This window comes from Capricornis sumatraensis, chromosome 2 (genome assembly GCF_032405125.1).
Source record: "Capricornis sumatraensis isolate serow.1 chromosome 2, serow.2, whole genome shotgun sequence".
Lineage (NCBI taxonomy): Eukaryota > Metazoa > Chordata > Mammalia > Artiodactyla > Bovidae > Capricornis > Capricornis sumatraensis.
In genome coordinates, this window is record NC_091070.1 from 21662795 (window position 1) to 21679881 (window position 17087).

General features: G+C 53.8%; 1 protein-coding gene across 1 annotated transcript in view; it reads right to left on the reverse strand.

Annotated features, from left to right (window-relative positions):
• Positions 1-279: 279 nt before the first annotated feature.
• PLEKHD1 (pleckstrin homology and coiled-coil domain containing D1) overlaps positions 280-17087 on the reverse strand; it is a 29557-nt gene continuing 12749 nt past the window's right edge. Inside the window, exons 2-13 of the mRNA XM_068966083.1 lie at positions 15096-15189; positions 14709-14798; positions 14414-14490; positions 13478-13569; positions 12209-12261; positions 5745-5839; positions 3981-4074; positions 2341-2519; positions 1714-1846; positions 1191-1335; positions 749-898; positions 280-449 (exon numbers count right to left, since the gene is read on the reverse strand). Coding sequence (XP_068822184.1) covers positions 280-449; positions 749-898; positions 1191-1335; positions 1714-1846; positions 2341-2519; positions 3981-4074; positions 5745-5839; positions 12209-12261; positions 13478-13569; positions 14414-14490; positions 14709-14798; positions 15096-15189 — 1372 coding nt within the window. The remainder of the gene's footprint in view (positions 450-748; positions 899-1190; positions 1336-1713; positions 1847-2340; positions 2520-3980; positions 4075-5744; positions 5840-12208; positions 12262-13477; positions 13570-14413; positions 14491-14708; positions 14799-15095; positions 15190-17087) is intronic.

Consider the following 17087-nt stretch of genomic DNA (forward strand, 5'->3'; position numbering starts at 1 on the left):
CCTGCCCACCCCACTCCCCTAGTCAGAGAAGTCTCTCCACGCCATCAGCCCCTCCTTCACTTTACCAGGCGGCACCCAGCTTGAGCCTGCACAGGCCTGGCCTGGACACAAGGGTAGGATCTGGGGTGGGGGGACGGGGTGGCACCCCTGTCCTCTGAGGGTGAGGCTGGCCCCCAGGTGGAGCTCTGGCAGAGAGGAAGCGGGGGGAGTTAGGCCTCCCCCTGCCACCCCTCTGCCCCCAGTGAGGAAGGCCTTGGAGGGCCAGGGGAGGGGTGCCCATCACTTTCCCCCCCGGGGAAGTGCAGAGGGGGCTCCAGGCTGCGTGGCCATGATGTGGTAGATGGACTCTCGGAAGCGCTGGTCCCTGCTGAGCCGCTTGGCCACCTCCTTCAGCTCCTCCATGTTGTTGGCTTCCAGCTGGGAGGTCATGAAGGACTGGGACGGCTTCACTGGGGAGATGGTGGCCCCAGGGGCCTGGCCGTGAACAGCCTTCCTGCCACTGGGACACAGCCCTGTCCCCAACCCCCAGCCCCGCCCCACCCCACCCCCCTGCTCCCCATCCTCCCCATGCTGGTCCATGGGCTCCCGTGACCCTGGGGGAAGCCCAAGGCTGGGGCCACAAGGGCTCAGGCCACATTGGCTGACTTCAGGGCTGGGTCAGCCTCCCCACCCTGCCTTCTTCTTGCCCATTGTCACTGACAGCCCGTGAGCATCCCGCCCACTGGTGCCCGGGGGCTGCCACACCCACCGTCGTTCCAGGAGGTGCTGGACCGGCGCCGGTGGAAGCGGCAGCTCTTGATGCGGCGAGTGGCCGCCTTGTGGATGTACACCGAGTTCTTCATGATGACCGGCATCTTGGCCTCCAGTTCCGCATTCCGGATACACTCTTCAAAGAACCCTGCGGCCACAGTTCCACTGCAACCTCCCCTCCCGGCCGCCCTCCCCTTCCCAGGATCCTGGTGGGCTCCAGAGGGAAATACCCCAACCCCATCCTTTGGAAGATCAGAGTCACCTGCTGAAGGGGGAAGAAACACAGGCTTTGCTACCCCCGCCCCAGATCCAAGAGCCAAAGGCAGCCATGCCGAGAGCATGCCCAAAGGCAGGGCATCTGGAGCAGAAACTCCATCCGCACTGGCCTGGACGGCCGTGCAGAGCTCTGGGGCTGGGCTGGTACCGAGGGCAGGGCTTACTCTTCAGGTGGCTCACGTCAGCCCGCATCCTCTCCTCCTTCTCCTTGTTCCGCACCTTGGAGTTGAGCCCTTGCTCCAGGCTTCGCAAGGCCCCTTCTGCCTCCCGCAGACGCCTCTCCAGGTCCATGCGGACCTTCACCTCAGCCTAAGGGCAGAGGCGAGGAGAGGGAAGTGGGTCCTGGTGTGTGTGTGTGGCGGGGGGGCAGCTGCCAGTCCCCTGGGAACCTTCTCTGATCACCCCTGGCTCAAGTGGGCTTTCTTGCCTCCGGACTTGGATGGCAGCTATCGCGTTCTGCTTGGTGTCTTATGCCCTCCACCCGATGGCCTGCACTCGGCCCCTGCACTGGGCAGGTGTCTGTAACGATGCCGCACAACGCAGGCAGGCTTCGTCTCAGGGTGGCTGCACTGCCCACGCCTAGCTGGTCAGATTGGCAGGGATAATTCAGGAAGTTGCCTGATGAGGGCAGGGACGTGAGGAGGGCCCCCCCACCCCGAGCACCAAACGCTCCCAGTGACCCAGCACCTTGAGCTCGCGTTCAGCCTGCTGCTTCTCCACTGTCAGCTCCTGCAGCGAGTTTTGCAGCGCCTGGGACTGGCTGGAGTAGAACTCCCGCTCCTCCTCCAGGGCCCTGGAGCGCTCCTCATTCTCCTTCATCCTGCCCACCCGGGGAGAGGCGCTCACTCAGGGCCCCACTTGCCAATGGGGCATCCGGTAAGAGGGTGGCTCCTGTGCAGGGAGCTGGCTAGAGAAACCCAGAGACCCTGCTTGGTGAGCCCCAGAGCTGGGCTGGGTCCTGTCCCCCCGCCCCAATGGTAATGGGAGTGATGCGGTCAGTGCAAGGAGTCCTGGGTCCAGGTCTTGCTAGTTCTGTGAGCTCAGGAAGGTCCTCCAAGCCTCAGACTCCTCATCAGTAAAAAGCAGCTGGGAGGACCTGTCCAGCCTGTCTATTAGACGGCCCTAATGACTCACACCATTTCAAGTTAGCTTAGGATAGTGAAGGATTGCTTCCCACTTGCCTGGTGGGGAACCTGAGACCTAGGCAAAAGGAAGTGAGTGATCCATCAGATCAAGGCCAACCGGAACCCAAGGGCCCAGGTGTCCCATTCAAGGAAAGCTGCCCGTGGGCCCAGGGCTTCTGGGCTCCCTCACCGCTTCTCCGCCAGGAGCTTCTCCTCCAAGAGCTGTTGCATCTTCTCCTCGATCTGCCTCAGGTTGCTATGGAGACCCCCGCTGGGAGGCGGCTGCTCGCTCTGATCGGCTGGCGTCTGCAGCTGGTTCTCATTCTCCTCCAGCATCTCCAGGGTTTTCTTCTTCTCTATGGAGAGCTCCTGACATGAGGGAGGAAAGGAAGTGAAGCAGCCTAAGTCAGATTCTCTGCCTTCACCTGCCTTTCAGTTCTGGCCAGTGAGGCCCTCCTTACTTAATCCTCTGAGGGACACTTAAAATGTCTATTCATCCCTTGAGGTAAAAGGTCAACTAGGATCTCCCTCCTCCCACTGAGGCAAGGCTACTCCTCCATCGAGGGAGTCAGGGGAAAGCCCAGCATGGCTTCCAGGGGACGCGACACCTACTACAATGGGGACCCAAGGCCCAAGGGCGCCACGAGGTTCTGGGTGCTTGTTCCTCCAGGGACAAGTGAGGGAGTGTGTTGGGCTCATGTGAAAAACACCTAACAGGAACCAGCCCAAGAGCAGACTTAGACATTCTTCCCACTTATCAGACTGGGATCTTGTACTACTCAGAAATTCTGGAGTTGAAACTACCCATAAGAACCACCTCCTGTGATGTGGGACAGGGAAAGATAAACAAATGAAAGACGCCACTGACGAAGCCCCATCAGTCAAGGGAAAATAGAAACCTTGCAGTCTACAAGTCTCGAATTTTGTAACCATCACGATCCCCCACAACATCCCAGGCTCACTCGAGGCACTGGACTTGGAGGGACCTTAAGACGCAGTCTAGTGATGCCCACCTTTGGAAAACACAACCTCACCTGTTAGGTGCATTCAGAGATGGACTAAGTGCTGTGGGCCCAGAGCTCAGAGCAAATCCCTCTCCTAGAACAGTCAGGGAGGCTTGACTTAGGTGATACTCAGACTGAGTCTTAGAAGGATGAGAGCAACCTCCAGGCAGAGAAGAGGGCGGAGCTCAGTCTGGGCAGAAGGAACAGTGTGGGCAAGGATGGGGAGGATGAAAGACATGGCTTCCTGGGGGCACATGTGCTCAGTGGTCTGAAGCTGGGGTTGGGATATCATGGTGCTGAGAGGGGCAGCAGGGGACAGGGGACAGGAGGGGAGCAGAGGCTGGGGCCGGAGCAGGCACTTGGCCATGCTAAAGTGTTTGCACTCTTTCCTTGGCACATGCCAACTCCTCCTCCCTCACAATTTCTGGGGAATCAAATGGATTTTCCCTCCTGCTCAATGTCACCCCGGAGCAGCTAAGGGAATGAGTCACAGGAAGGAAGCAGTGGGTCACCCTGCCCCCCTCCCTAATCAGTCCTCCATCTGGTGTAAAAATATAAGCCCTGAAGATGGTGGATTTCTTAAGGCCATAGTCACCATAAAGGCAAACTTGGATTTGCCCTTCTGGGTCCTGCTTTGGGCCTCATGTGTTGGCTGGAGTTCCCAATGGTCCACAGAGATGAGACCCTTTAGATCAGCGCCCCTTCAGGCTCTGTTTTCCTTGCAGATAACCCTCTAGAGAAACACTGTTGGAAAAAAACTGCATCGTGTGGCCCAACCAACCAGCCCGCCTCCTTCCAGGCAACCAGCCTGCCAGGGGCCCCTCACCTCCAGCGTCTTCTGTAAGGACTCTGTGAAGTGTCGCAGCTCCTTTTTCTCTTGCTCCACACCCTTGAGGCATCTTGCAGTGAGCTCAAGCTCCCTGTGGGGACAGAAGGCAGGGTATGGCAGTGCCCACCCCTCCTAGCTCTGTTGCAGCTTCCACCACACCTCTCTGTATGGCTCAGAGGGCTCTCTGAAGGCCAGCTCCTCACATGGCTGGGTCCTGCCAGCAGCTGTAGGGGCCCTGGGCTGAATGAAGGGGATCCTGGCCAAGTGAGGCTGAAGTCACCTGGTCCAGATACACAGGAATCTGTCAGAGTAAATCCAAGGCCACTCCAAGGGCAGAGAGGAGAGCTGGAGAAACAAAAGCCTCACTCCCTGTCTTCCCAGGACAGCTCTTGCTAGAACCTACTCACCTTGACATGGGACGTGGCTGAGGCCCTTCTCTGGGGTGACAAACTCCTTGCTGCTATTTTAATAAGCCTGGGTCCCCTTCCCCTTGCTTGAGATGTTTTTCCTTTCTGCCCAGTTTTCAAACTCCTACCACCCCTCAAGGCCCAGCTCAATCTAACCTGTTGAAGCCCACAGGGATCACACATATATCTTAATTCCTATAACACAGGGAGTCTGTGCTACGCCTCTGAGCACCTGTTTGTACACTATGGGAAGTATTGTTGATATTTCCTGGGTGTGAGTCTGGTTTTCCCAACCAGATCCTCAAGGGAGGAGACTTATCTTCCATTCCAGGATCTGGCAGAATTATGGAAGTATTACTTCCAGAATTAGCTGGCTATTAGCTGGTGAGTTTCTCTGAGCTTCTTCTGCCCCAAAATACATGTCCAGTGACTTTCTTTTATAAGGGTGTTACAAGAAAAATATCCTTCTGGGTTATCACCGATAATCAGTAGTGGTTATGATGGTGACTATAACCAAAACCACCTACAGTACCCAGAGAAGTTGTCTCCAAGTTCATGGGTCGACTGCATCAGAATGACCCGGAAAAGTTTTTAAAATATAGATTTCTGGGTTCTACCTTCAGCAGATTCTATTAATAATCCTCTTGTGTGTGCTGTTTAGTTGCTCAGCTGTGTCTGACTCCTTGCGACCCCATGGACTTAGTCCACAAGGCTCCTCTGCCCTTGGGATTTTTTCAGGCAAGGATACTGGAGTGGGTTGCCATGTCCTCCTCCAGGGGATCTTCTTGACCCAGGGATCGAACCTGTGTCTCCTATGTTTCCTGCACTGCAGGCAGATTCTTTACCTGCCGAGCCATGGGGGAAGCCCTAATAATCCTCTTAGATGATTACAATGTGCAATTGGGTTTGCAAACCATACACAGACAAAAAAAAAAAAAATCCCAAGGGACAGGCATCATTAGCCACAATGTGAAGAGACTGCGCAGAAAAGACAGGGAATGTTGGGGCGGGTCTTGGCCAGGGGTACCTCCAGACCAGCCTGTCCTGTCCGCCCCGGGGTAAGGGAGGTGTGACCCAGCAGGAAGGGCTCGCTGCTGGTGGGGATGTCTGGTTGCAACCTGCCCATGTCTCACACTCCCCAGGGCAGAAGTGACCCCTTGGTGTGGGGTCTATGGCTTTTTTAGGCCCTCCAAGGCCTGGAGCTTTGGGAGGACGGGTCCAAACTAAGTCACTGGCCAGTGAGGATCTCCTGGGGGAGGCCTCACCAGCCTGGCGGGACACACGGGTCCTACACGTCCTAGCCTGGGCGCACCCTCCTCTCCCTACCCCCGCCCCACCAGGGCACCACAGCCACCTCTTGATCTGCTCCTGCTCCACCCTCAGCTCCTGCACCACCTCCTCAAATTGCTGCTTCTCGGCCTCCAGCACCTGGTTCAGGCGCTCAAGAGCCTGGAGAGAATCAGAGAGGAAGAAAAGAGTCAGCGACAGCAAAGCGGCCATGGGGTCAGGAACCCCCGCTCTAACCCAGAGGACACCCTGGGATCCAGCACAATCTGTACCAGACTTAGAATTAAGCCCCGAGGAGTCCTGATCCCGCTCAGTGACACACAGTCTCAGTGAAACCAAGATCTGTGATGCGCTGGGCTCATTTACAACACCCTTGACAAAAGAATATATATACAGACATATAATTGAATCACTTTTGTTGTACACCCAACACTAAAACAACATTGTAAATCAACTATGCTTCAAGAAAAAAAAATTTAACAATAAACAAACAAAACGAAACAAAAACACACTTAGCATGCTGAGGGCAGGGTTTAGAAATTATCCCAACATTAGTTCTTATGACTGGAGTGCGTGCATCCTAGGTTGCTTCAGTCATGTCAGACTCTCTGTGACCCTATGTCAGACCGTTCTATAACCCGCCAGGCTCCTCTGTTCCTGGGATTCTCCAGGCAAGAGTACTGGAGTGGGTTGCCATACCCTCCTCCAGGGAATCTTCCCCACCCAGGGATTGAACTGGTGTCTCTTAGCCTCCTGTATTGGCAGGTGGGTTCTTTACCACCAGCGCCATCTGGGAAGGCCTCTTATGACTGAATGTTTGGTAAAGAATCTGCTAATGCAGGAGATATAAGAGACATGGGTTCAATCCATGGGTTGGGAAGCTCCCCTGGAGAAGAAAATGGCAACCCATTCCAGTATTCTTGCCTGGAAAATCCCATGGACAGAGGAGCTTTGTGGGCTACAGTCCATGGGGTTGCAAAGAGTTGGACACAAGTGAGCATCTGAGCATTCTGCAACATACTGTGATAATTTTAGATGTGTGCTCTGCTGGGCAGCTCCAGTCACTCACACCCTAAGGTGTGTTGGCTGACCCCCAAGCCCTAGAGTGAAATGTGTGGGTGTACATTTCCATTCAAGATCTCTGGAGTGGCATTTGTTAGAAGTGACTAAGAAAAGCCATTCTCAACCCGAAGTCACGGAATAAAGACTTTTTCTCAAGGCATCCAGGAAACAATGAGCTTTGGTGGCAGCTTCCCCTGGACTCACCCCCAAGGGAACAGGTGAGCCAGAAAGCCCAGGGCTAGCTGACCCAGGGAACCGGACCAGTTCCTTCAAGTCTGCTGGCCAGCACAAGTATTTTCCCAGAAAGCAGGTGCTCCCCAGGGTTCAGTAACAGGTAGTATTGGTGGGTACACATCAAGCCAAGGGTGGTTGGAATCATTTTGTGACAATTGCTTCATTCCTCCACATTTTATGCTGTGGGAGGATATTATTTCTAGATGCACATACTCTCTTATCTTCTAGTTCTGAATTACGCCCTCATTTTTCACCCAGACAGAGGTTTTGTTCTCAAGGATAATGCAAACCCCAACAGGCAGGTTGGTGGGGGTGGGGGCACTGCCTATATGGGGAAATTGCCCTTGGCTTTGAGGAGAATCAGAGAAGGAATAAAATCCAAGGAAAGGGAAGAGTCTGATTCCAAACCCTATGTCCTTCACCCCTAAGCTTCTTACCCAAAACGTTGCTATTTTTTCCCCTTCTAATTATTACTGGCATTTTGGGTGTGGCCCATAAGTGGTCATCCCTGGGGCTGCTCACAGGGCTCTGATGTCTTCGTGGAACACTGCATGGCCACAGTCCACCTGTGAAAGTTGGGGGGCCCCAGGGGCCTGGCCGAGGCCAGTGGAACGTGAACAGAAGTGTGTCCCTCCAGGCAGACGCCTTTTACAGACAGGGCGTGACACGCTGTGTTCCCTTCCCTGCCACGTCAGCCAGTGCTGCCGCCAACAGTGGAGCTTCCAGGAGCCTGGGCTTCTCCAAGCGAGGAGGCGTGGAGCAGAGCCCCCCGTTGAGCCAAGCCGCTGAGTGAGAAACAGGCCTTTGCCGTTCAATACCACTAATATTTTGGGGTTGTGTGTGATGGCAGTAGACACAGCCACATGCAGACATAATATAAATTTATTTAAAATTTTATTCTTGTAGACCTCCCTCTTTTTAATCCAAGAAGAGTTCAGAGCTTCAAAAAGTTTGAAAGCCTCTATTTCCATACATTCTCAGTAGCTGACACATGGTATTGTGAATGATGATAAACTTTGATGTGGCCTCAGATTCGTTATTTCCTCTCTCTCTCTGGTGGCCTCTACCTGCTGCGGCAGAGTTGTTACAGGCTGGAAGCGTCCCTGGGCTTAGACCTGAGAAGTCACAAGGGCACTTGGCTCTGATGGGCACCTGGCTTTTGCTGCTTCAGAACAGATCAAATAGGACCTGACTGGAGGACACCCTCCCACGGTCTCAGCCTCTTGGCCTGGAGAGCCCCATTTTTCCAATACCCCAACTTGCAAATATTTCCCTTTACTTACTATTACTCTGTGATATCTTTTTATAAGTGAAAATGAGAGAAAGTAAATTATTAAAACCCCATGGAAATGTCCATACACTGCTGGTGGGAGTGCCAATAGGTACATATTTTTAAAAAGCAGTTTGCCATATGCATCAGAAGGTCTAAAAGTTCTCGCCCTTTGAGTCAGTAATTCCACCTATAGGAATCTATCCTAGGGAAATAATTAGAAAAGAAGACCAAGATTTATATACAAAGATGTTCACTGCGGCATAATTTATAATAGTGAAACCAGCCTGAATGTCCAAAGTAGAAGATTAATGAACATCACATATGATGAATCAGTGCTTGGTCATTAAAACTGATGCTTTCAAAAAATGTTGAATGATATGGAAAATTGCCGAAGGTATAGTGTTAATGAAGGTAAAATGAAAGATATCATGAAAAAGCCCATAAAACTGAGTATCTAACATGACCCTATTAGGTTTAAAATATATATAAGAATAATCTACAGGAATAAAGACAAAGGAAAAATGCTGAATTGACAGTAATTGTCTGTGGAGTTGTAGGGTTAAAGGTAAAACTTGTTTTCTTCTTCACGTTTTCTACAAAGAGCATGATTTCTACCATTATGGGGGAAAGGTCTATATTAAAGAGCAAAAAGAAAGAGAATCTTCTTCCTGGATGCTCACTTCTTCTCCACCTTCCATTTCATCCAGATGATTCTTAAACGATGTCCAAGTGTAGCCTAAGAGTGCTGACTGGAGTGGTACACACAGTCTAGAAACCTGGAGCAGCTAGATGCTCCTGTTCATGCAGCCCAAGATGGCACGAGTGAGGCCCCCCTGCCACAGGCTGCGGTCAGCTGAGACCCACAGCAGCTGAAGTCTTTGCCCACCACATCATGCACCTGTCAGTGACTGTTGGACTTATTTAAGTTGCCAAAGTATGAGGTTGGAAAGAAGTCGGTAGAAAGCAGTTTCATGGAAAGAAGAGCTTTCAAATAATGGAACAGTAATGCAAAGCTCACCTCTAAAGCTGCCCGTGGCAGAATCACAATCAACACCCATCAGGGAGGTCACCTGAGAGTCTCACCTGAAAGGGAGAGGTCCTTTCCAGCTCCAAGAGTCTGAGTTCTGACTGGGCGCACTCCACAGGCAAGAACCCTGCCTGAAGGGTCCTGGGCATTTCTGATTTCCCGTGTGCCTGCCCACGTGCAAGATTGAGCTCTCACAGTTCAATCAGAAGAGGGAAGGCAGGCCAGCTGCCCTCCCCCTGGGGATGAGAGTGATGGGACCATGCCCAACAGAGCCAGGGACACCTGAGGGACCTGTGTCCAAGGAAGGGCATTGTCTTCCGGAGAAACGCAGAACATTGTTTTCTTTTGATTTTGTCTGCACCACGCGGCAGGCAGAACTTCACGGACCAGGGATTGAACCCACGCCCTTTGCAATGAAAGCACAGAACATTAACTACTGGACCACTGGGGCAGTCCTAGAGGCATTATCTTCTGATTTCAGGGCAGAAGAGCCCAGGACGGTGCCCTTTGAACTCTCAGCTCACGCCCCTTGAGTTCCTGGCCCTTTCTACCATGCAGAGGATGTCAGAGCTGCACTATCACACAGCGCCAGTTGGCCCGGGCCTTACCGGTCCACAAAGTACCCCCTGCCCTCTGTTTCAGTGAGCCCCGCAGCAACCTGGGAGCCACCCAGGCACAGTCATCACTCTTACCGGAGCAACACAGAGGCAAACGTGCCCACGGTCACAGTCAGTGATAGATTGGTACCAGACCCTGCGTCTCCTTTTAAACCAAACTATCTCTTAAAGATCAGAGAATCTTCAACTTATCACTGGGCCAGGGTACCACATGCCTTTCTAAGTGGCCCAAGCAAGGCACTCCCAGAGCATCTCTGTGACCTGGATGCAGACGGGGAAGGCGAAGAGGGGGCAGGTGGATCCATAATACAGATGAACAAGGCAAAGAAAGGAAACCCTGGACAGCATGACTCAGTGAGCTATAGTCTCCATCTAGAGCACACAGCTGCCCCGGAAACGTGAACGTGAACGCACTCCTCTCCCTCCTGCCAGCCCAGGGCAGCCTTCACCGGGGCACCACCTGGACTCACGTGAGTCTCACTCACATTTTGTACCTAAACCCCAGGAAATTCACAGCTGGCGGGCCTCCCTGCTTCAGCGTGCTAGGGCTTTAAGCGAGGCCTGTGAGCAGTGGGTCTCTGCTGGCCTCATTTCCTGGCTAAAGACCTAGATAGAGTGTCTAAATTTTCCTCGGGCTGACTGCTGCCCCAGATTTAGCCTCTCTGATGGATAAGTCTGTCTCCCCCTGCCAGTGGCTGTATCTGTCACTCCATCCCATCCCCTGGCTTCCTAAATTACCTGCCTTTAAGTTGCTGACAATCTACCCCGTCTCACTTCTCAAAATGTACAGAACGGTCAAAAGAAAATGCCCACACTCTAATACAGGAGGGACCCATTTGAGACCCTGATCCTGGGGGCCCACATGTGGCTGGGGGGAGAAGGCTCAATGCCGTCACCACGCCAATCCTCAAATCCGTGCGATCCTCACAAAAATCCTCAGCAGATTGCCTTCTCTGTTTGTTTGGTTGGTTGGGTTTTTGTAATTGACAAAATGACACTGAAGTCCAGCTGGAAGAAAAAATGGGTGAGAATATCTGATAACATTTTGGAAGAAGAAAAATGGGGGTACCATCCTACTGGTTAAAAATCAAGATGCAATGTAAAATTATAAGAATTAAAAATATTAAGTCATTCCACAGCATTATTGAGCGCCCATTCTAGGCCAGGTACTCTGAAAGGCCCCAGCAATATTCAGTGTGCAACAGTGCCGTGGGGCTTCTTCTTTTTTTTCCCGTGATATGCTTCTTGCCTGTCAGGTCTGTTCCCAAGCCCAGGGAGGGTGGTTGGGAAGGGTGAGAGGTTTGTGAGAATCAAGGCAGAGAAGCAGGCACTGAGCCCAGCCCTGAACTTGCCTGGGAGAGATAAGCAACAGGAACCAGGCAAAGAGAAATGGACTAAATCAGGCCCTCCCTCTGTGGGTGTGCCGGGGCATGCCACTCTGTGGCTTGGAGCTCAGGCAGTTCAGTTGTAGGATGGACTCACAGGTAACAATTGTAATACTAACAAACACATATGTTCATTAAGCATGTACTCTGTGCTAAGCACTTTACATATCACATCTCACTTAATCCTCAAAACATACCTGATAAGGTGGGTTCTATTATTATCCCCATTTTTCACATAAGGCTATTAATGTTCAGAGAGGCGGGGTAACTTGCCCAAGGTCACACAGTCAGAAGCAGTGAAAGTCCAATCCAGACACAGGCAGCCTGGCTTCAAGTCAGCACTGATGACTACTACCCTACCCAGCGCTTCATGACCCCTCAAAACAGGCAAGGCCCAGGGCTGCATGGAGATCCCAGATAGCGTGGACTTCAGCAGCCCTGGCCTTCATACGAGGCAAGGGTCTCCTTCACCCCACAGGCTGCCTCTGGCCAATGCTTGGCCTCCTTAAAACTTGTCTGTTAACATTTAGAGGATGAAGGAACCTCTGATATCTTCTAACCCAGTCACCTTTATGGGGCCAGAAGTCCCTCTGGATGAAAAAGGCCACCTCATCCTCCTGTGAATATCAGTGGTGACAAGAAGCTCGTTGCCTCCTGACACAGCTTATAAAATTTCTGAATGGCTCTTTATTATTTTCCTCCCCGGGGATTGGTAACGAGAAACATACTTCTTGCCAAAAAGCGACAGCAAGTCCCAAGCACTGTCATCCCAGTGGCTTCCCTGCTCTGCCTGTCTGATTTCCCAGCAGGTTGTCTGGGAACTCGTCTCCCCTACACCCTTCCCTAATGCTAGGAACATGGGTCAGTGCACAGCGGCTCTGAAAAGGCCCACAGAGCGGGAGGCGGTGGGGACTGGCCCCAGTGTGCCCCTACCTCTCTCTGCTCCCTCTGAAGGCAGAGTTCTTCGGTCTCTTCCATCAGTTTGTCTGCCAAAGCAAGCATACACACTCTCACGAGATGCTCACTGCAGATCCAGTCCTGAGGGGTCACTGCCTGAGGGGTCACGCCTCCATTGCCCCCAGCTCCTTCCAAGGATGAGGTTGGTACTGTTGGTCCCAGGGCCAGCCGGGGGAGCCACTGAGGGGCCAGGAGGGGCCAGCTCCTGGGGCTGCAAACTCTGTGCTGGCCTGATCTGCTGCCCTCCTCTCCTGGCAATGACCTTGCATTGTACGTTCACAAAACAATGACAGCTCATTTTGGAAGCTCAAGTGGGTCTCTGCACCCCAACGTGCTGTTAACCTTTGCACTGATGTCTGGCTAGTGAGGCAAGGCAGGTCCTGGGGGCAGAGGGTGTCTAGAGCAGGCAAAGGGGAGTCAATGCTCTGGTCCCCACATGTAAGGAGGCAGTAAGGGAGAGGGTCCCAGGCAAAGGACCAACCTCCCAGGCTTACTGTCTTCTTTCTCAAACAGAGCATGCCTACCAGCTAACCTCGTTGGAAAAGACCCTGATGCTGGGAAGAATTGAGGGTAGGAAGAGAAGGGGGCAACAGAGGATGAGATGGTTGCATGGCATCACCTACTCAATGGACGTGAGTTTGAGCAAACTCTGGGAGACAGTCAAGTACAGGGAAGACTGGCACGCTGCTGTCCATGGCATGTTGCTGTCCATGAGGCCTCAAAGTGTCAGACCCAACTTAACAGCTGAACAACAACAGCCACTAGCCAATCAGGGGCACATGGGCCTAGAGCCTCAAAGAGGGTTGAGGGTGAGAACTGGGGTCTGGGGGCAACATCCTCTCCATTTGTGGGGCCCTTGCTGCACACCTGACATAAATGTTTCTAGGCATTTCTATCACCTCTAAAAGTTGGGGGCTAGTTTTGTCTCCAGTTTAAGGGTGAGGAAACTGAGGCTTAAGATGAGCTGCCTAAAGATCCACACAGCTGATGGATAAATGACAAAGCTGCGTCCAGAGCGCAGGATCCTAACCACTAGGCTCTCCTGCCTCCTGTCATGCCGACCCAGAGGACTCGTATTATGCCATACAGCCCCCTGGGCTCTGGGGGTGTTTCCGGCTCCTCGGAGCCTGCTAAACCCCTACCCAAGACATGCTCCCTCAGTCCTGCACCAAATCTTGGGCTGCAGCCCCTGGCCCTGAAATGCTATCACCAGAGAGCCTGTTTGCAGCCCATCCCTCAGCCAACCTAAATACTCCTGCTTCTCCTTGGCCAACTGCAGCCCCTGGGCCTCCAGGCTTTTGATCATGGCTTCTCCCAGCTGGGCATTCTTCCAAGTCCTGGGGAGGAAGGACAGATGGAACAGGAGAGAAGAGGAAGACACACACAACTGTTAAAACAGAAGGCCGGAGGAGAAAGAGAATGTGCATAGCGCATCCTCACCATCCTTTCTACCCAGAATTCCAGCCGCACCCACCCTGGTCCCCGTGACTCTGGGCATGCCACCAGCATCGATCCATTGCAGTCCCCGGAGGCTGGCCCAGGCTGCAAAGTGGGCCACCGGAGGCTGGGCCAATAGCACTTTGGGAGCAGGAAAGAGATTGCTTCCTGGGCTGCTTTCTAGACCACTGAACGCCCACCACTGCCACAAGGCCTGGCCCAGGGCACCAGTCAGAATTATCTGTGGAACTGAAAGCACAGCCCACCACGAATAGGCAGAGGCCGAGACGGGGTCTGTGTGCAAATGGGCTGTGCTGGGCTGGAGGTTTCTGCACCTGGGCTCTCATCTGCAAACCACTGGTCTGTGCTACGATTCACTTAGGGCCTGGGGAGGTGGGATGGGTGTCAGGAGGCTGCCAACTTCTAGTGACACTGGATTTGCTCCCAAGAGTGGGAGACAAATGGTGTCCACATCTGCTCCCTGTGACTCTAAACAAGCAAAGCTCACTTTGCTCGAATCTCACTTAGAAGACTCCCCAAAGATGCTCTAAATCTGGTCTGTCTCCACTCCCCACATAAACCAGCTCCCCGCAGCCCTGTGCTCCCCACCCTGCCCTCCCCCAGGGTGTCTCTGTGCCCACCAGGATCCCAGTCGAGAGGCAGGGAGGTCAGAGTTGGCTCAGCCCACACTCTTTCCCCTTCCAGACCCTCAGACTGCCTCGCTTCCTGCCCAGGTGCACTTACACCTTCCCAGACTCCTGCAGCATCTCTAGCCACTGGGTCTGCTCAAACTCCGACTCGGCGGCCAGCAAGATGGTCCCCTGCCAGGAAGAGAAGACACAGACGTGCCTGAGAGGAGCCACCCCGAGCGCCACCACTCGACCTCTGCAGGCCTGCTCTGCGTTCTCACCCATGTCCCCGAGTTACTGACACTCTTCTCAGGCCAGCCCACTGGAGGGGATGCCCCTGGGGAGCCTGGGGTCCCAGGGAATCTGCTCTGTCCCTGCGGAGCCCAGGCCAAGCAGAGAGTCTTACTCACGTGGAAATCCTGGTGGGAGATTTTCATGGCATAGGGCATGCTGGGCTCTTCCTTGGCCTCCACCAGGCAGCCGCCCAGAGGGATGACACCCTGAGAAAGAATCAGGACAATGGCCCCCACCCCCCACCCAGCCCAGGTCACCGAAGGCCTCTGGGAGCCTTCAGCCAATATCCAGGTGTTGCTAAAGGCTCGAGGCTAGAAGCCAGACCAGAACTCTCCCAGAGGGACACAGCCTGGGAGGGGGCCAGGGTGGTTTGTGCACCCCCCACAAAGACTTGCTGTGGGACCAGGGCAAGACAACGGAGAGCACCCTCCCCTCAGAGGACACCGTCCCCTGTTGCTCCCGCTGGGCCCTCCCGCGCTGTGCCCTGGGGAGAGGCCCCTCACCTTGGGATGGATGTTGAAGTATTTATTGGCTTCAAAGCTCTTTTTCTCGCTCTCAGAGTAGTAAAGAAGGAAGCTCTCTTTGATGATGAAAAACCTACAGTGGGCGGTGGGGAGGAGGGGCAGACAGGAGAGAAGGGGTGAGGCTTCTCGGGGCAACAAGAGCACCCTTGGGGCATCTGCGCTCACGTGGGGAGCCCATGAGGACACTACGCAGACTCACCCTTGCCAACTCACGTGCCACATCCAGGCAAAGTCCTCAGCTGGCCAGCCCCCCTCCAACAGGCAGCCCACCCTCATACCAGTGGACAAGCAGAAGTGGGAGGCCCACAGGCAGCCTCCACAGCTGGCTCCTTCAGCTGCCGAGCCGCCACCTTTGGCACAGGGGGGTATCTGTGGTCCTTCCCTTCAGGTACCTTCAGCCCTGTGAGTCGACCCCAGGAGGGGCAGAAGAAGGGCTGGAGGACACACAGTTCCAAAGTGGGTCTTTTGACAAGTGATCTTGAAGACTGGCAATCAAATGGCACGTGGGTACCAGGCTGGTGAGGCCAGGCCTGCAGCCTACGTGTGACACCTGCATTGCCTTTGGTCTTAGATGTTCCAAGCCCTCCTTTCTGGTCCCTGGGGCTAACTTAGGGCTTCCCTGGTGACACAGACAGTAAGGAATCCACCTCCAATGCAGGAGATGTGGGTTCAATCCCTGGGTCGGGAAAATCTCCTGGGGAATAAAATGGCAACCCACTTCAGTATTCTCGCCTGGAGAATCCCATGGACAGGGGAGCCTGGCAGGCTACAGTCCATGGAGTCGCAAAGAGTCCGACACGACTGAGCGACGAACACTTTCACTTTGGGATCTCTACGCCCTTGGTGCTTTCTGACTTTGATGCCCACAGGCAGAGCTCTTGCATCCACCCAGGGGACTCTCACAGGACTGATGACTAGATAAGATACCAGAAGATCCAGTTGGACCTGAGAGCCTGGGGCAGCTGCTAATGGCACTGTTGGAGCCACGGGACTAGGGGGAGCTGGAAACACCACTCAGATGGGCTCATGAGGGCCAACAGCACGACTCTCCCCTGCTCCAAATCCAGTGACATCATACCGGTAGCTGATATCAGTCAGAGTGGGAATATTTACACCTTGGAAATCATCAAATGCTACAAAACATCAAGGGCTCCACCCCACCCCACCCCCAAGAAAGCAAGTGGTTAAACATTCACCGGCACACCCTGGGTTGGACACACCCTCTTGGGAGGGACTCGAAAAGTGGCTGGTGAATCTCTGAAGATGCCACCAGCCATGGGACGCTCCCGAGGCCACAGCTACAGTGGGAGAGTCACTGTGATTGCCAACAGCTGCTGTCTCACCTCCCCCAGGAAAGGAGCTCAGCTCTGTCCTTTGCTGTGCACCCCGCCCCAACCATGTTCTTTATTTGCATGGACCCTCTCAGCCCAGCCAGACACTGAGGACAGCTGTGGACCTCAGAGGTGACTTCCTGCTAAAGCTGATTCACCCTGCTGCCACCCCCCGCCCTCCAGTGGAGGAAGAACACACGAATACTACCATCTGCAGAACAGCAGACACGTTCTGGGCCCCCCAGCACCTGACCCCTGCCCACCTTCTCAGCCTTCCTGCCACTTCTGCCCTTCAGCCCCTTGGCCCCATGAACACTAAGCTCACTGCCTCCCGGCTCACTCTGTCTTACATGATCCTGCAAAAGAGACTGCACAGTTTTCCCAGGAATGCCCACCCTCTCTCTCTTCATCTGGTCACCAACGACCAGCCATGCACTTGGCACTTAGCACCACTGCCACACCCTGGCTGCTCACTCTTGTCTGGAGGGCCTGTCATGGTCCTTCAGCCCTGCGGGACAAGAGAGATGTCCCCTGACAGTTTCAAAGGAAATTCATAGAGTAGATAAGAACACAGACCTGTCATTTCTCAGCCTGGGGTGGGGGGAGGGGGAGGGGCTAGACCCAGTAAGCTTGCCTCTCT